The sequence below is a fragment of the Taeniopygia guttata genome, chromosome 5, assembly GCF_048771995.1.
Source record: "Taeniopygia guttata chromosome 5, bTaeGut7.mat, whole genome shotgun sequence".
Classification (NCBI taxonomy): Eukaryota; Metazoa; Chordata; class Aves; order Passeriformes; family Estrildidae; genus Taeniopygia; species Taeniopygia guttata.
Window position 1 is genome coordinate 6389322 of NC_133030.1, and position 20053 is coordinate 6409374.

General features: G+C 40.4%; 1 protein-coding gene across 6 annotated transcripts in view; it reads left to right on the plus strand.

Moving 5' to 3' along the window:
- Positions 1–20053, plus strand: part of NAV2 (neuron navigator 2) — a 377851-nt gene that overhangs the window by 278673 nt on the left and 79125 nt on the right. For all 6 annotated transcript variants that reach the window (XM_030273481.4, XM_072929489.1, XM_030273473.4 and 3 more), the window contains 3 exons: positions 1386–1494; positions 4034–4429; positions 16043–16165. In XM_030273481.4, the coding sequence (XP_030129341.4) occupies positions 1386–1494; positions 4034–4429; positions 16043–16165 (628 nt within the window). The remainder of the gene's footprint in view (positions 1–1385; positions 1495–4033; positions 4430–16042; positions 16166–20053) is intronic.

The window sequence follows — 20053 nt, forward strand, 5'->3', positions numbered from 1 at the left end:
GAGACCCACTGGCTAAAGTAATCAGTCTTGTTGGGTGGATGTTTTCAGTCCAGCCAGACCATAATTGTTTGACCCTCTGGCTTAAGTGAATTGTAACTCAGGGAGATGATTTCCCAGAGACTAGAGACTGATTAAAAGAAAAATGCTCACATGGGCACTAAGCACTTTGGTCAGTAGTTTGTAGCACTGCTGCTTTCTAGGCAACAGTGTGTGAGTGAGTTTTTCTGTGCCACCAACCTGGCATCTTTTAGAAACCTGAAATTTAAAGCAGAGAATATACAAAGTCCCGACAAAAGCTTTTTTTATCTGTTTTTTCACACCTCTGATGTGTGTAATATATAGATATTCATCTAAACTAGCAATTGTGTGGGTGCCCAGCATCCTGGCAGCTCAAAAATGTACACTTGTACAGAGAAGGCTGATACAAAATGTGAAAAGTTTTACATTTACTGTAATATTTTCTTTAGTCATGTGTTGTAAACCCTTTAGAATGAAATAATTTCCTTCTGTGCCCAACAGAAGCTTTGTGACAGTTTTTTGGAGGTTTACTGTTCCAGCTTTCAGCTTACAAAGAATAGGCCAGCATTACTGGAAATTCACTTCTCTTTAGCCTCTTAGAGGATTTAACTCTATAACTCTCAGCTGAGGTAGCAACCAAAACATTTCTGAATTGACAGCTGAGAGCATGTGAATAAATTATGCTGAAGCACTAATTAAATTATTAATTTGATAAAATGAAATTATGCTGACATAGTAGGAGGACTTTATTTTTTGTGTACATAAACTCTACTTTTAAGGAGCAGGACATGAATGTGTTTTAGAACAAAGTATTTAAATAACAGGATTTCTAAATGCCATGAAAACTAAGTAATCCCCCAACTTTGTGTCATGTAGCACATTTTCGGAACAGTTAACTGTGTTATGTTGACAAGCAAAACCTTTTGTTATTTTACCTGAAACATCACTCAGCATGGAGCAGCCACCCAGTCAGCATCGTTTATGGAAAGGTATTATTGTAGGACAAAGAAGATCTAGTGAAAACACAGGATTGGAGAAATTGCCTGTGTCAGGTTAATGTTAATTGTGCCAATATATGAGATGGAAAGGGTGGTATTGATGGAGTGAATATTCTAATGAGGTTGAAAGTTAACCAGAATTTAAACTGGGTCAGCAACATCTCAAAGGCAGCCTGTGCAATGAGGGTAACTCTGCAGGGCTCATTTTGGTCAGGATGTGATGACAGCAGGTGCCTGCCGAGCAGAATGGAATCTCAATCCTAACCAGCTTAGAAAGTCAGAAAAAAGTGCATTTGTGTCAGGCATAGGCAGCAGCTCAGTTCTGTGCTGTTCCTTGCCTGGTCCTTACTCATGGCTTTTTCCCTGCAGGAGAGGATCCGGAGACGCGGCGGCTGCGAACGGTGAAGAACATCGCTGACCTTCGGCAGAACCTGGAGGAAACCATGTCCAGCCTGCGGGGAACCCAGGTCACCCACAGGTAAAGGCACCTCTGGTAAAGGGTTCCTAACAAAATGGAAACCACTCTCTACAGCTCCCTGAAAGGTGGTTGTAGTCAGGTGGGGTTGGTCTCTTTCTCCAAGCAGCAGCTGACAGAATGAGAGGACACGGTCTTAAGCTGCATCAGGGGAAATACAGGTTGGATATTAGGAAAAAGTTTTTTACAGAAACGGTGATAAAGTACTGGAATGGTCTGCCCAGGGAGGTGGTGGAGTTACCATTCCTGGATGTGTTTAAAAAGAGACTGGATGTGGCACTAGGTGACATGGTTTAGTTGAGGTGTTGGGGCATGGGTTGGACTCAATGATCTTGAAGATCTCTTCCAACCTAGTCACTCTGTGAATTCTGCTTTTACTTTACACCTCTTACACCTAGCTGGGCTGTATCCTTAGAAAAGTGATTAACACTGACAGTGGAAGATACTGATCTTGTAATTTTTGTCTTTAATGCACAGAATTTGAATAATGTCTGCTGGTTATTGAGATGTATGAAGAGGAATTGATGGGATGGGGTGTGTATTGACTCAAAGGTCAAGAAAAATCACTTCTTGTTAAATGTGTGAGGTGATGTTTGAATATAAGTTACAGTTTAAAATGTTTCATCTTGCTGTTGAGTAACTTCAGTGCATTACACCTCTCTCCCTGTATGTGTAATATTTTGTTTAAATAAGAGGTGAACTGTGCTTGACCCACATTATCAAATGCATAACTTAAATTCCTGACCAAACTTTGGACAAACAAGTTCTTCTAGTATTGTTAGTCATCCATTGAATGTAACTGCTTTTTCTTTGTAAAGCAGCCTATGGAAATCTTCAGCAATATTTAAAATATACTGTAAATAAACAAAGATTGCTATTACGTTTAAACATTATGAGAGTTAGATCTTTGCAGTGTTAAACAGGAAGATTTGGAGAATAGGCTGTTTGGCCCCTAATGAACTTGGGGTCCTACCTAATGCTTGGTGCCTTATGTACCCCAGCCCTACATGAGTTTATCAGGGCAACACTTAGTGTTTTGGCTTTGTATCTAAAACTGAAGCAGAGATTGCAAAGATGAGCTCCCAAAGCTGATTTCTCTGCAAATTTCAATTAATGTGACAGCTCTTTATGGTTTGATTACTATAGCCCGAGAATATAGAGATTTTTGCTTATATGTAACATAGGGAATGTTATAAGGCTGTTTATTTTTACTAATATCCACAAAAAAAAAAAAAAAAAGTGTCACTAAGTTGAGCAGGAAAGGAAAAGAGGAGCTCATGTGGGTAAGAGAAGTTGCACCTATGGATTAGCCTCAAACAAATTCACTGCAATTCAGCTATGAGTATTTAGGGTGTAGTCTTGCAATCTGTACAGATCACCTGAAAACTCATAGTGCAGTCCCATTTTTAGGATGTAATAGATAAATAGTACCAATATTTTAAAAAATATACGTAACCTGTGAATATATGAGTCATTGTTTTTTCTGGTTTGGGTTTGAACATCTTCAAAGCATCTTCAAAGCATGAGTTCATAGCTCATTATTGATTTGTTAATATACAAAGTATATTCTGAAGGAAAAAAATGGCCTTTCTTCTTACCTTTTTCACTTACTTCTTTTGATGGTAGAGAAATAGATTTCATTTGGTGCTGGACTCCTCTCAGAGTTAAAATTATCATGAATGCAGACAATAAAAGGAAATATGTCAGAAAAATAGAACTTTAGCAGATTTTCCTTTAGTCACCTTATTTTATCCCACTCCCCTGCCTAGAGTGGCAAAACCACAGTGTAATGGAGTTTTGTGTGCTTGAAGATGAGAAAGTTACACTTCGATACTATGGATAATCCGTTAAAAAGTCCTGCTTAAATCTTCTGCCATGTATGTAGAGCACTTGATGGCCTGGGTGCCATCAAGTCTCTTTGCAAATATGGTGGAAGGACCTGAAAATTGAAAAGAAAGGATCTCCCCGAGTGCTGCAGCAGTCAGTTGTTAGCGCTGTTATGTACAGTTAGTAACTTGGTGAGCATTCAGAGCCTTGGAAGCACCTGAAATCTCACACATGTTCCATATAAGAGCCACATTTGATCCGGTGCGTCTGATGCCTTGGGGTGGCCACCTGGAAAAAAGGCTAGACAAGATTAAGGGAATAAAGTGGGTATTTAATAAAGGCCTTCAAACAGGCACCCCTTGGGCTGTCAGAAGCCTTCCAGAGGCTACACCCAAGATGGACGATGGCCACGAGTTTTTCAGACAGTTTTAAGTTGGGTTCATTTACATATTGGCAGTTAATTCTCCAACTACAGCTTCAGGTAATGAAGTCATATACGCCCAGTTTGCTCCCGCTCAATTCACTTTTGTCTATACTTTTTGGGGCCTGGGGCAGTGAGGTGTCTTTGAATTTCAGGCCTAGAGGGATCGTTTTGTCTGACCAAAATGCGAAGACGGTCAACTAACGCTCTATATGGAGTTCAGGGTTAGTACAGGATTTGAAACACATAAAAGCTAAAACCCTAAGGGATTTTACCCGCATCTCTCCCTTCTAGCACACTGGAGACCACGTTTGACACAAACGTCACCACGGAGATCAGCGGGCGCAGCATCCTCAGCCTGACGGGGCGGCCGACGCCGCTGTCCTGGCGGCTGGGCCAGTCCAGCCCGCGGCTGCAGGCGGGCGACGCGCCCTCCACGGGCAGCGGTTACCCGCCGCGGGGCAACGCCAGCCGCTTCGTCAGCGCCGAGCCGGGCACCGCGCGCTACCTCTACTCGGCGCCGCTGCGGCGGCAGCTGGCCACGCGCGGCGGCAGCGTCTGCCACGTCGACATCGCCGACAAGGCCGGCGACGACATCGACCTGGAAGGCATCGCCATGGACGCCACCGGCTACATGAGCGACGGCGATGTGCTGGGCAAGAACATCAGGGCTGACGACATCACCAGCGGGTGAGTTAACATCTTCCGTTCCGTTTACAGGCCTGTATTTCTTTTATTTGAGAAATAAAAGCCAACACCAAAGGTATTCTACTCACTTTAACAGGCCTTTGGAGAGACAGCTCATTATTACAGAGGCATTTAAACAAAATTCAAGTTTTTAAGCACCCGTGAAGAAAGTATCCCTAGATGTGAAGATGTTCTGGCGTGTGATTAAACATTTTCCAGAGTCAAGAGTCGCAGTGGTTGCAACATTCATTCGTGCCCACGAGATGGAGGGAGTGAGGCACGTTTTGTACTTAGCTGAACTCTTGCAGCCTCAGTTTTGACGGGCTAGTTTGCTGGAAGGAAATGAGTTTGCATCTCTGTTAGGTAAAACAGTAGTACATGCTGGAAAACGTCTAAAGAACAAGTCAGTGTGCAGAAATATGAGCTAATAGACATTTATTAACAAGGTTTTACATCAGTATTTTATCTCTGCCTTGAGTGGAAAACGCATTCGTTTTTTGCTCCAAAGTCAGTTTTCAATTAGTCTACTTCCAGTTTCTACTATAAAAGTAATTTTTGCTTAGCTCAATTACATTAGCATTGGATTGATGTGAAAAATGATCTTTCAGATTTAAATAGTTTGGTGCTTTGGTTTTTTTTTTTGTTTTTTGTTTGTTTGTTTTGGTTTGGTTTTTTGTTTGGTTTAGTGGGGGGTTTTTTTTTTTTTTTGTTTTTTGTTTCTATGGGTTTGGGTTTTTGTTTGTTTGTTGGTTTGGTTTGGATTTTTTTTGTGGCAGTCCTGTCTGACCATCTTGCATCCTTTGCTTTTATGTAACTTTTTTTTATTAGTGACATTTCTAGTGGCGTTGGCTTTTTTGAAAGACATTATATCTCTTACTGGAATCCAGCTGCTGCTTTGTCATTAACTTAACCGGTTCAGTTGCACCGTCTGGAAGCCTCCATTAAATCTGTCTGTTATGAATATTTCGATATTTTCACACTTTTTGAGAAGTCAGACACCTTCTTTATATGCTTCATTAGGGAAACATATAGTAAAGTAGCTGATGCATGAATCAATGTGAAATTCTGTTTCAGATAAAACACCAGTAGCTGTTGCTGCATTACTAATGCATCAAATCACTAAAGCACCTTGTGTTTTCTTCATATAAATCAACTTACACCTGGATTTTGTAATGTTTATTGTAGGAACAGTTACTGCTTTTCCTCTGGACTGTGAATTCTATTTAAATTTGTGGCTGTAGGTTTGGTCTGGAAGTGAGGAAAGTAAATTCTAAGTAGCACTGTGGTTTCCATAAAATACCTTGAGTGGTATTTGAGAATTACCCCTGGCAGAACTGTGTCAGCTCAGCCTCCTGCTACTCAGAGAGGAGCCCCAGTCTTTGCAGACCTTTACTTAGTGTACAAAATTCAGAATTCCAGGTTGAGGAAAAGGAAAGAATAGAAAAGCTGACAAATTCATGAATGATTTGGCCAGAGAAATCTGTGCCTTCGCTTATCTCTGTATATCATTTCCTTTTCTGTGTCTGGTCATCCTGCAGGGTAAAAACTGGGAGTCTCCAAAGTCTGAAAATACAAGAGTGGTGTTTAGATTCTGGGTGAGAAAATGGTTTTGCCAGTTGGTACTTCTGTCACCAAAGCAGTGAGTTATATATTCAGAATGGTTAACATAGCAGAAGAGTCATATACTGCACCCTACCTCACTCCTGGCCCTGAGTGCTGGGGCATCTTTAACTGAGTATCTGACTCTTATTTCCCCCACTATTTTTTAAAGGAGTGAGATACTTTTAACTTTTTACTCATGTAGTAGCCACATACTGATAAACGAGATCTCAATTTATAATAATTAGGACTAGAAGTGTGTACAGGTAAGTTTTTCTTTTCCACGTCTTTTGCCTTGAGCTACAAAAGTCTGTTTTTTTAAATAGTGTGATTTGATTTGTCAATTCATACAGCACTGTTGGAGTCGTTCACTAATTTCTAAGGACATAATTGGTATTGTAGGTAAATCCATTGTTGCAAAGATGCAGCTCCATTTCCAGCTTGTGGACAGGGTTTGGAGATGGGCAGTTTGGGGTTCCTCTACTTGCTGCACTCGTGGGCATTTGGAGGGAGCGTTGCTACAAGCAGCCCACAAGCCTGGGGTTGCAGTCTATAGGGGATAATCATGTGAATGGATTCCTTGATAAGGGAATATTGCAGTATTAAATTGCAATAACAGCATTCCAGTATTAATGGAGAAGGATAAAAAGGTAAGGTTGTTACCTTTGGTGACCCCTAATGACACTGGGTTGCCATTTCCAGTGTGAACAGATGTTCTGTAGCCTTTTCTATATAAGCTATATTCCCCAGTGTCTGTTTAATTCAAATAGTAAGAAAAAATAGGATGGCATTGTGTTTTCGTGAGAGAGGAATAATAAATTGCTTAGAAATCAGAAAGGTTGCTTGTAAAGAAAGGATCTGTGCGACTTGCTGCAGAGCAAATCACCAAGATCAATGGTAGGGCAAACAGGCTCAACATTTCCAGAAGCTGAGCTACACTCTGTGCAGAGCAGCACAAGAGGGTATTTAGAGCATGAATAGCTCTTTATTAGCTGGTATGTGTTTCACTTTGTCATTTTTCAGAATTGCTACAATCCCCGAGTCTGAAAACCTTGGATCTGTGTTTTCATTGGCAAACTGATAGGGAAGGAAGCCAAAATATTTGTTACAGCCAAAATAAATCCAATAGCCAAGAAAAACTAGTTTAGCCCTGTGATCCTGGTGCTTTCTCTGAAATGTACTGGGTCATGGGAAGCTTCGTTTGGCCTCCCTTAATGAGTCTGCTCAAGCAGAGCTCTGGCAGACACCGGGATTGCTTTCTTAGGGTTAAGGAAGAGAATTTTTGCCAAAGGGACAGAGAACAGCTCTTATACTAAGAAAGTCTCCAGGGGGTGGATCAAAGGTAAGAAGTTGCCTTTTTGCAGGGTCTAAAACATAACCCAGTGATGAAGCAACAGGAGCAGGATTTGCGTGAGCTGGGGAGTGAGCCCCCAAACTCCTTTTGGTGGCTGGCTGAGCTGGAGGCCCAGAGCCTCATTGGAAGGTGGCACCTCAGAGCCCAGAATTGCCTCCCCTCTCTACCCCAAAGATGGTCCCAGGTGGGGATGTTAATTCTCATGGATCTTTTGCATTTATTCAGAAGGTTTTTGTCCACTTCAGTCTCCCTCTAGCTACTAACATACATATTCTTACTTGTTTGGGTTTTTTTTCTCCTTAGCCCCAGTTTTCTCTAATGAGATGTTGAGTTAATTTCCTTTATATCTCTTATTGGAATGCAGCAACAGGGCTTTTGGTCAAAAAAAAAAGTAATTTTTAATTATTTTCTTTTAATTTGATTAACCCTTTGTCCCTGTTTTCATTATTTTAAGTGTGCAGCTTTCAATGCAGAATTAACAGCGTGAATATACTGATTAGTACTGGTCACAAGTTTTCTCAGGAAATGGCTTTGGGTCTGCAAACACACCTTTGTCAAAGTAATTTTTTGCAGAAGCATTGCTGTTCCAGCTATGTTCTAACAGTGACTGGGGCACTGTGCTAAAATGATCTTTGCAGCCACCTCTGTGGGTGCAGTGATTATTGTTGGAGGCATACCTTTTACTATTTTATTAATCTCCCCATATTTGATGGTTTGGTGGTGATATATTCCCATTCCACATCTCTGTTTCCACAGCCTCTTAATGTGTTTGCATGTACAATCCTCATAGGGTTATGATTGCTTCTTGTTTATTCAAACCTTTATGCTCCCTGGGGATTGTTTTACAAGCACTGGAAGCTGTTGAATTTGGAACATGCATGAAGGATGCTAAAAGGGAGAGCAGGCCACTTTGGGCTGGGGACTCAGACTTTGCCCCTGCTTCTGCTCAGATCTCAAACTCACCCAGAAGCACTGTGCCTTTCATGGACCACAACCATCATTGAAATAGAGTTCTGAAGTAGGCTTACATTTAGGAATTACATCTGTTGGGAGGCAAAAAAAGAGCTGAAATTGAGCACTGATTTCACTGAATGTTGAAGTGTTAAGTGTAGTTGGTATTTGTAGGATTCTTGCAACTGTTCCTTGGTTTTGTTGTATTTAAAAGTCAGATAGTGATGCATTTTCTTTAGATCAGGGTTACAGGTGGTATAACAGACCTGTAGGGCTGAGGCTTCACAGGAGGAGGACTCTGCAGTTTGCTGCTAATGAGAATTTGTTGTTGGTAACAGCAAGTGAGAGAAACCCTTTCCTTCTAGGCTGTCTGCAGCAGGAGTGGTTCCTGCTCCAGGTAACTTGTGGCTAGCTGGAAATCAGGGGTGCCTGATCTAGTCTTGGGCTGAGTGAGAATCTGGGTAACCTGTGCATTGCTTCAATGCTCTGTCTCTAGGCTTTTCTGACCTATTTCTTTCCATAGTTATTACCACTGTATTTTTTCTGTACACTTTGGGTTACAGGGCATCAGTGATTTACTGGACACTGCTCTTTAAATGATATGGTTTTAGTGATAAGTTTTCATCTAAATGCAGTGGATGGGTGAAACTGCATTCCTTTTATGGCTCTAGCACTTCAACATGACTAAGACTCATTAGGAGGTTTATTTTATTTTTCTTCTGTGTTTGAGCAGAGTGTTTATTTGAACTGCTTTCATCTTGCTAGAGCTGACTATTTCTATATTGTGATCTTTTCAACATTGCAGAATAGTATCTATATATGGTAAATGGATAATTAACACCAGTAATGAAGGGGTCAGGCAAGCAAACTCAAAAGTTTGACTTTCATGAAAAGGAATAAGGAAACATTAACTTCTGACTTTATAGCAAACAAGGTTGCAACTGAGTTTGGATTTAAAATCAAAGATGACTTGGTGCTGTAAAAATGAAGAGAAAAAATTATGGCAGATGTTTAAATAAAGATAGTATTCTTATTCCAAGAACTGTACTTGCAGTTCTTTGCAGGAGACGTGAGTATGATATTGCACAAGTATATTCAATGTTATGAGTTTTGTATCTTGTTTTAAGTATTCTTAAATATTGCATTCACTTCAGGAGTAGTTCTTGTGTCAGCTTCATCAATAAGACAGTGTTTATCATTTATCTCAAGTGATATTTCAGATCACACTCTCATAGAACCTTTCTTGCAGTGTGATTTAGCATAGGAAGACAACTTAGGCCTTTGAGTTATAACCTTATACATCAGCTTTTTTTTTCAGTATAATGGTAAAATACCCATGTTAGGTCATGTGTAGTGTTAATCAATGAAATGAATGCAATAGTTGTGGTGTTTTGTATCTTTGCTTACTTTAACACACTGACCTACTGTTAACAATTACCAAAATACCCTTTAATGGCAGTTATCCCATTTTGGGCTTTTTTTCTGTGAGAAACACCTCAGCAGTGTTTGAACTGCTACATCAGTGCCAACAGATTGTTGTAATTTGAGTGAAGGGACAGCTTTTAAGGGACAAAATAGGGTCCCAGTCTGGGGCTAGCCAGTAGAGGGGGATGCAGTCATTCACACTGTGTCGGTGTGGATCATCTGCAGGGAAAGAGTGGGTAGGAGGGAATAATCCAAAGCTGCTGTGGAGTTACTCTTGCTCTGCTGCTGATGCTGCTGAGAGCCTCTGGAGAAGCTGCACCCTCTTCTTAATCCTGTTTGGTCACAGGTCATTTCTCTCCTGAACAGAATTGAAGAGGGTGGTGAAAAATGGATCACTTATTCTGTAGCTTAGTTCTACGATTTTCATTGAAATGGACTCTGAGTAAGAATTCAGGCATTGAAATCAAAATTGGCACGTGCAAAGCCCCGTTGAGCAGCTGCCTGGTTCTGGTGGGCCTTCAGCTGCTGGCAGCCTGGTGGTGGTGGTGCTTGGTGGGTGTGAGCTTCCACCTGTGTTTCTGGGGGTCCAGAGTGGCATTTGCACACCTGAAAGGATTGAGCTCTTGAGTGTTTTCCAGTCTGACTCCAGCCCAGTCTGTCTGGGCTGACTAGATTTTAAAAGGAGCTTTAAAAGCCGTGGTGGAGCAGGGCTCCTCCTTGAGGTGCAGGTGAATTTGTGGTGAAGGTGCCCTTGGTGACAAATGGAGTGAGTGCTGGAAAGAGAGAGGATCACGCCCTGGAGACTTCCCTCTGCAACAGGAGTGGCTGCAGCCATATCAGAGACACTTCCTTTCAGTCTAATAATTTTTTAAGAATTGACAGCTTCTCTTTGTCTATGTGTATCTAAGACTGCTCATTCCACAAAACAGGTTTCTTCAAAAGCTCTGTTGGAAGCTGTTGTTCTGGATGTGGGGATGGATGTGGAGGAGCAGCAGCCACCCAGCTCCCTTACAGGCTGCACTGTCCTTCAAATTCCTTGCCTGCAGACTGCTTGAAGATAAGAAGACATAGAAAAAAAGTTAGCCTTGGATAGTGGTGCCCAAAAATTGTTATTTGATGGCTGCTGAATGACTTATGTGCCAGGCAGCTTTAATAAATCTCCAGACAGAAGAATATTGATTTCACAGAAGCCACTTATTTCTGCAGATTTATTTTTTTTTTATCATGGAAAAAGGTCTGAGCATTAAGTAGTTAATGAGATTAACTTGTTTTGCTTCTAGATTGACTAAGCAGCACTATTTATGCTATTAGTGATTTACACGTGAGAGGTTTCTCTAAATGAACTATGAAACTAATATATACTTACTAAGTTTTGCATATTTTCATTTTTCCTGTGTTACCTGTTGGTAGAACAGGTATCTCCTCCTTTCCAGCAGTGATTAGGATTTTTGAGTCTGCAAGCAATTTTTTCAGGTCTTACTCATGTTTGGGTTAAGCATCTGCAAAACAATTCATAGTTCATTCATTAGTTTGTTAATTATAAATAGTTACTGATTATGGGTAAAAGTCTATTAATTTATAAATTATAGGCTACCTTAAATATAAATTCAATTTTATTAATTAAGCAATAGGTTTGCCTTTCTGTGAATATGAAGTGTAATATTTGGTCTAATATTAGGGATTTAGGCATTGTATTGGAGAGTCCCTACCTGCAACCTCAGGACCTAATCCTGTTCTTATTGAGATTCATAGGGATCAGTGATGGAATTTAAACCAACCACAGGCTTGTAGACAGTGTCTGTGTCCAACCCTTTGGCTAGAGAGATCAAGTGCTTACCAAGTACTGATTCAAGTCAGGCAAGAATAGTGATTGGAAAGACTTTGGGGTTTAAAAACATGGGAAAAGCCCATATGGTCTAATGCCAGTGTTATGATGAAAAATGCAGATCAAATTGATACTAAACTGAGAAATTTGCAGTTGTCATCATCCAGCTGTTAGGGTAGCATTTCCTTTTAAGTCAGATTTAGGACATATTCATAGTTGCAATAACAGGATGGTTTTGATCCCATTCAGCATATTTCAGAAACAGCACTGGGGAATTCACTGCTGTGGGTTTTTAGCACTGGCAAAGTCAGAGTTGTTCTTTGATACTCAATGCTCGTTAAGCCTCTTGATCTTGTTTAATTGACTTTAATGATGAGACAGATGAAGCCTAGTGAAAACGGAGATTTAAAGGAAAGCATTAAGGAGAACAGTGTTACTGCTACATCAACAAGAGAACATTTCCTCGTGTCAAAGCTGATATTGATATGTGAAATAATTCCCTCAAGCTTTTTGTTTCTTCAAGTTTAAAGCTTTTGGGTTGCTGGGCAAGTCCTCTGCGCAGGAGACGCCTGGGGAGCTTTTTCCACACCAGCCTGTAATCCAAAGCACCAAGAGGAAGGCAGGAGCACCCGAGCTGCCAGAGTCAGGTCCCGTTCCAGGCAGATTGCTGTTCTGCTTGTGGGATTTGGATTATGGAGCTACAGGATCCAGAGCAGGTCAGGGTAGGCTTGCCTGGTCTGTTGTGTGTTGCTGATTTACCTGCTGCTCCTTCCCTTCCTCATCTTTAAATAATGTTTTTCCCTTGACTATCTATTTTCAAACTTGGAAAATTCATATTCATGCATAAAGGAGTGAAATGAATATATATGAAGTGGTAGAGTTGTCAGACCATAAGAGTAAGTGTGGTGTTGGCTGGCTGCATCTGTCAGTGAGTAGGGAGTGCAGACAGGAGTCAAGTGATTCAGACCACTGGATTTTGCTGATCCTTGGCATGACCCATTCCTGTTTCCTCAGTGTGCCTTTCAGGAAAGGGGAATAAATCACTTCAGCATCAGAAATACCCTAAAAATATTACACTTGGAAGGGCTTGTTACTGCACTCAAAATTTGAGAGGCACAGAAAGGGTGTATTTGGCTAAAGAAAAGAGAAGTTTAAAGGTCCAGGTTGTCCAAAGCAAATTACTTTATGCCTGTAATGCAGGGCAGAGAGCCACTTTCTAATATGAAAAAAGTGTCACCTAGAAAGTGAGCTAGAAGTCCTAATTGTATGTTAGAAATGCATAATACTGCTCTTGTTTAACCTGAGTCTTTTCATATTGACAGAAATTTGGTTGGTTTTTTTTTTTTTCTTCCTTGCTGATGGAAGAGCAAAGCTATAGTGATGAGTATTTGTACATTAATTCCTGGAAAGATCAAAGTTCTTTTAACCAACCTCATCACTGTTTCACTGTCCATTTATTAAATATTATTATATTGAGCTTCATTTAAGGCAGTCATTCGTCTCTGGCTGTTGGTACCATTCATAAAGCATCTGTGAGATTAAATTATTTGTACAATTTACCTATCTCTATCAAAGAGTCTGGATACTGTGCTTTCCCCTACATAATATATTTAAACTTCTCCTTATTTTGGGGCAGGTAAAAGAATACTTCTAAGTCCTGTTTGTTTTTCACTGAATGTGCTTGCAGAATTCTTACCAGTCATGAAGCTAGCAAGGCTTTTAGTGTAAATTTTGTAATGATTTTTAATATGAAAAGTCAGATAAATCACACTTAGGCTTAGTACAGTTGTTTGAACTGCAGTATGTCATTGTAGAGGAGAAGCCAATATTCTTGGGTTCCACATTGTGTGGATGTGATAGGACAATAAATTCCAGTAACTCTGAGTACTGTTACAGTTATATACAGGATAATATTTCCTTGGTCTTGTTTCCCCCTGAGTAAAACACTGGAAGATTTTCTTTAGGAAAATGTGCCTTCATTATATTCTTCTTTCCCATAAAGCAAAAATCTGCAGCAATAATCATGTATTCATAATGGCAAGATAATTTCTTAAAGCCAAGACAGTTGAAGTTTGAAGGGATGGTGAGAAAACAAATGAAAGCAATGGCTGGAGGTTTGTGGCACCAGTAGCTTTGAATCTCCTCTGAACTAACCAATGGATAATTACGAGTGTTTTTTCATGTATTTAGAAGTGTATTTATTTTAAATGTGTTCTTCTCCACAGACTTTAGAGGCTAGAGCCTTTCCTTCTTCCTTCACCTTGCTGTTGCATGCAGGACTCCAGGCATCATTGGTTTTGGCATCTTTTCTGAATTAAGCATTCCTGGGTATAGGATATTGTGTGAAATAAAACAAAGATATAAAGCTTTCAAACTGTGATTACACAAGCCTGTTTCAAAATACAGAAGTCTATCCTGTGTTGTTCTGGCATGTAAGAAACTTGTCTTATTGGTATGGGGGTAAAAGTCATTGTTTATGGCTGTGCTTTTTCACATGGACTTGTTTAGAAAAATGTAATGATCTAGCTCTCAGAAGTGCTAAAGCCATCAATCTTTCATTGGTTCATGTGAGATTTATCAGTGCCTGAAACCAGTTTTCAATTTGAGCTACTGCAGTGTTATTCTAATCTTTTAGCTTGCTGGGCTTCTGTGTAGAAGATGAAATATGCTGCTGAAAAGGCATTGATTTCAGCATGGCTAACTCTTAAGAGTACGACATTTATTTCCACATATTCTGAGTGATAGGTATGAAAAGGAATCTATTTCAGCTGTAACAGATCTTATTTTATCAAAGAACCAATATGCCAGGATTCTGACAGCGAAGCCAGAAGCTGCGTTTTCCAGCACACGTGCAAAGAGTATTCATACAGAAACTTGTTTCGTGTGCAGGCAAGTAGCTGCAGTAAACCAATTAGTGCATGTACATTAGATGTTTTTGCAACATACTCTTTGCATGTTTGTGTAACACTATGGTCTGAAGTTCCATTTTTCTCTTCTTCTCCTTTGTTTAGTAGCTGAAGAAAAAAGCATATTCTTCCATTATAAAATATTTATAAACTGTCAAACACAAGTTAGAATGCCAAACCTAAGGCAAGTTCTACCTGCTACCTGCAACTGCTCCTCGTGCTTTTTACAGTCTTTGTTTGTGAGTTGGGAGAATCCCCACAAATTTGCTGAATGGGGAATACTCCTGTGTCTGACTTGATGAGCTTGGCAACCTCTTTGTTAGACTCTACAGAGATTCCTGGCTTGCTGCTGGGAAGGCTCTGTACAGATTTATACACTGAACTGCAATGCTAATCATCAGATTGGGCAAGGCTTCCCAACTGCTCGCCATCCCATTTTTATAAATGTAGGAATCAGATTTGGACTGGGTAAAGCACATGTGCACAGTGAGGTCTCACCAGCAGAGACACTGCTGCCTGCAGCTCGGAGCATCGGAGCATCTCTTCTTTCCTGCTGTGGGTGAGGGAGAAAGCTTTGTGCTGTCTTAAGCCACAGGAAGGTGTCCTGAGTATCTGGATATTATTCTGTGGTCTGCTGTCGATTTGCTAAGAGTGGCTAAGGGATTGGGGAGATACAGTGCTGTCAGCTCCTGTCTCTGTGGGGTATGGTGCTTATCCAGCAGTGTGCTGGAAACGGGTTGTTGGAGCTGTTTCAGCCTCAGGTGTGTGAAAATCTTCACAGTGTGTTCACTCAGCTGTCAGTGCTGCTCACGTACGCCTACGTGAGCTGATTAACTAATGGTAGTAACACAGGGCTCGCTCCGTGCCATTGCCCAACATGTTCAATTGAACATTAATTTTTCATTTGTCTAAACCAGAAGGTAAGAAATGTGCTATCTTAGCAATTTCTGAAGTGTCGTATGTACACTTTGTACTTATTAATGCCTAAGAATAGTAATAGTAAATAGTAATTTTTAAATGCAAGTGTCTCTAGGTCACAGTTGTAGCCTGAGTAGAGTGTAGGAACCAAAAGAAGGCTGCAAAAAAGTTTTCATCCATGGTGATTTCTGTAAGTTGTGGAATACTTTAGGTATATTGTTCATTGACAAAATCTAGGGATTAAGTCGATGTGATTTTTGCGCTTGTAAAAGTTTTGAAATTTTGATTGTGCCCATGCAGAAAAACTGAGGGTGGTACAAACCATGTATATTTTGGGCAAGAAGGGATCATTAATGACAGCACTCACAAATATTAAATTACTTCCATATAGGTATCCTTAATGAAAGTTAGGTTTTCTTTAAGTATCGTTTATCACATTTATGTTGAAATTCAAGTCTTAGTGATGAGAGAACATGCAAGGTGTAGTGGAGAATACAGCGGAGGACACCGCCAGTATAACCAAGAATGACGTTTTGCTTGCTTGTAATTCCGTGTAACATCCTTAACTTAAAAACGGGGAGACTGCTGTGATACATGAATGTTTTATTGCCATACTGAGCACGGCGTTTCGTTGTCAGGTACCTGACGGACGGCGGGCTGGGGCTGTACACGCGGCGCCTGAACCGGCTGCCCGAAGGCATGGCCACGGTGCGGGAGACGCTGCAGCGCGGCACGGCCCTGCGCCTCGGCGACGCCGACAGGTAGGGCTGAACACCCTTGGCCATCCGGGCTGTAAACTTCTCCAGAGTGTTGGAAAAGATTGTTTGACAAGGAATTTTCGCATGTATGTGTGCTTGGCAGAAAGCTCTCTGAATGTAGAACCTGAGAACGGACTAGAGATGGAAGCAAGTCTTTATAGAAGAGCAATAGATGTCTAAATTGACAATTGCTGAGCCGAGTTGTTACTGGACAGCTAAGAAAGCAAAGGTGTCTTGGTTTGAAAAGATAGGAGTCTGCGAAGGAAGGCAAGAGCTTCCTGTGAAATGGAAAAAGTAAACCCTCTCCCTCCAAATTGCCACAATTTCAAAATTAAAAGGCTTTCAGGCAAAGATATGGGAATGGGAATAAGTTTTTTACTAGAAAAAAAAAACCTAAATTAAAAAAAAAGTAATTAGTACAACCAAAACTAATGATAGAGTCAAAAAGCTGGCACCCTGAGGAGTCAGGGTGTTGGTAACAGTCCAGTTAAATGGTGGCTGTTCCTCTGGAGTGGCAGATGAAATGCTGCTGGAGCAGGGATCTGTAGAAGGGTGGAGTTTTCTCTGAAGGTCTGTGATGGAGTAGTTGGGCCTGGTCTTCCTCTGGGGATCCAGCAGAGAAGCTGCTCTCTGGGAATCAAGTGAAGGGGCTGCCCTGGTGTCCCAAAAATGCTGATTTTATGCAGGTAGGGATGCTTGGCTCCTCCCTCTGGGTGGAGCATCTCACACTGGGCTGATGTAACTTTACCAGTCATGCAGTGAGACATTCAATGGCCCATTAACAGAAGATATCTCCCCAGAGGGAGACATTGTTCTTGGGGGAGATAAGAAAACTGCCCAACCTCCAACAGATGGCAAATAAAATACATGCTTATCTTACAAGCCAGGACAAAAGGTTAAGTCGATTTGGAAGGAGGTTTTATGACTGGAGCAAAGGATATGTTGACCACAAAGAAAAAAGATGTTTTTATTAAGCAAAAATAGGTCTTAGGAAAAGCAGAAAGATACCACAGGCAAACAGATGTGCCAATGGGGCGAGTAGAAAAAAGGTCAAAGAATCTTCCACTGCAAGAAAGCTGAAAAACAACTTTAAGCTTAAGAATGTCAATAAGTGCCGTACAAATGGTAAAAATTATGGCTTTCAAAAATAGCTGAAGAGTAGTATTTTGCATTTTATAAAAACCAGTTAAAGTTATCTATGTGTCTCGGCTCAGGTAGTAGACAGTATTTCATATTTGTAACATACTATCTCATGTGATTGGATAGTATTGACCATAATATGGTAATGATAGTGGTTATGATAGGCTATAGGTAATAATAAAGGTGTTGTATATGATGCTGATTGGTTGTTATGTACTGAGATGCTCAGCAAAAAAATATATATATAATGTGTTGTAACCAGAACTAAAGGGTCTTCAGGCTTGCCTATAGCTGGAGCTGACAGCTGGAGCATGGCTCTGTCATAGACAACCCTGGACTGCTGTATGCAATAAACAGCATTTTGAAGAGCCACCTGGAGTCTCACATCTCTTGTCTCAGGCTCTTACATGGGAGTATTTTAGGTTTGGTGTTCATGGAGGTGTTGGGAGAAATGCCGGTTTTGTGTCTCTTGAGTGTTTTGCTGGAGTCTCCCCTGCATTTTTGTGGATGGGAGGCAGCACAAGACAGTGTTGAACTCCTGTTTTAGTAGTGTTTGAAGTGGAAAGGTCCAAGTTCTCTCCTCACATCCATTGATTCACCTCCAATTCTAGTGATTCAATGTTAACAGTCAAGACCAAATGTCAAGAATTAGAGGACTGGAAATCCATAATTTATGGGAGTGCAGTCACAAAAGAACCCAGTGAAATAATCTGTTAATATTGATATAAATGGGCTAAATACTGTTGCTTTTAACGGGGTCAGCACATAGCTGCTTCTTTCCCTTCCAAAGCCTGATCAGTGTTACTGTTGATGCAGTAAGGACCCATATCCATTTTCTTCCATGAGGGGCCTCTAAGTATAAAAAATTAATTTTGAGGTGCATATTCAAATGAATTCAATTTCTGAATTAACGTTTTTTTCTCTTTTTGCTATGTATACATTCTCATGACATGACTGAGCTTAATATTACTTTATTCATTGTGATGCATGTATGACTAAGGAAACACAAGTGATGGAAAATCTAGCTTTGTTTTCTAAGCAAACTAAATCTAAATCTGCCAGGATTTAGAACTAAATCTGCTTTGGTGTCCTTGTGATATTAGCAAAGAGCAGGATGTCAAATGTAAACAAAAGAACTAAAACCTCCCAGAGAATCCCAGCTCAGTTTGAATTACAGGTCAGCATATGCTTGCCAGTTGTAAAATATGCCTGGATTTTTCCAGGAGCTCATATCTCTTTCTGAAATTTGCAGCTTGAAACCCAACCAGCACTCACTGCTGGTCCTGTGGGTGAGGGTGTTGTGATGCAGCAGGAGATGAATCAAGTGTCATCCTCTTCTGCTGCTGTGGCTTCTGAACCAATATTGCCACCGTAGCAAAAGCATCTGTTTAAAATTCAGCATCTGTCAGCATTGTTGTTTAAGTAACAGCTTCTCTGGAGAGCCAGTGATGCATTCCTGTCATTGGTTCCTTCCCCCATCCAGTATTTTCTGTGCTTGCAATGCTTCTTGTTTGCTGAACTCCTTTCCTGAAGACACCACACGTCAGGCACCAATTAGGAACATTTGACAAGAGGGATTATTTGTGTGTTTAAATGCATTACGCCTAGAATGGGGCTGTGACCTCCTGAAATGCAATCCCTAGGTTGTCATTTGTTTCAGCTTCAAAAATCATCCTTTCAGTTCACTTGGAGGGGAACAGACTTTACACACAATAAAGACTCCATGTGGCAGAAAAATTATCCTTGGTCCCAGAGCTGGTGGTGCTGTGATGTGTTGCTTTGATTTAGTCTTTTTTTATTTAGAATATAATACCTTATGCAGGAGATGAGAGGTTTCTGACAGAAGGGCAATGATTTAAAAATAGCTCCTCTTTGCTTGCTGGGTGCAGACTAAACAAAACCTTAATCTTAGTTTGAGGTGTTTTCTGGGGTGAAATGGGCATAAGGAAAAGGAGTTGAATAAAACTGTGCAGTATCTAATTGTTTTCTTCATTCTGTGAGGCAGTGAGCAGCGGTGCTGAGTTGCTTTATTGGTACATGCAGAAAACATATTAAGATTCTATTTAACTTGTTCAAAGCAGATGTTAATTGAATGCATGGGAGAACAAGTGTGAAAGACTGTGAACCTGTGAGCATGAGGTTAATAATTAAAAAGTTATCAGAGGAATTTTTGCAATATGCTAGCTACTTTAGTTCCTTATGCTATTAATTGTAGAAGTTTAGTTGTAAGGCTTTTACTCATTGACTCTGGTAAGGTAAAGCACAGACCTTACTCTTTTCCCTCCAGCAGGGAAATCCAAACCAGGGCATTGAATTTAATGCTTGATTGCAAGGTTAATGGAATCATTGCTCAACACAGCTGAGCTTACTTTTTTACTTCAAAATAATTTCAGTTTGCCTAGAACAAAGGCATTTTAAATCAAAAAAGGCATTTAAGTACCTTTTAATTTAGTTAGTGATAGGTTTTTTTTCCTTAATTTAGTTTAGGATTATTTTTTTTCAAGGTTGGAAATAAATATCCTATTGTTTTGTCCATTCTGTGTATATGGACACGGTGTGTGCCATCTGGTTATTTAAGTTGATTTCATATTGTCAGATACAGCTGCTCCATCTGAGACTAAATCTGGCCCTTGCCTTCATATATGTAACTTGAATTTGTAATATGTGTAGGTAAATTAGATCTGAATTAATCTTTCTGTAGTTGCTTACCTGTGTAAGCTATTATTTAGAAGAGATAATTCAGACTTGATT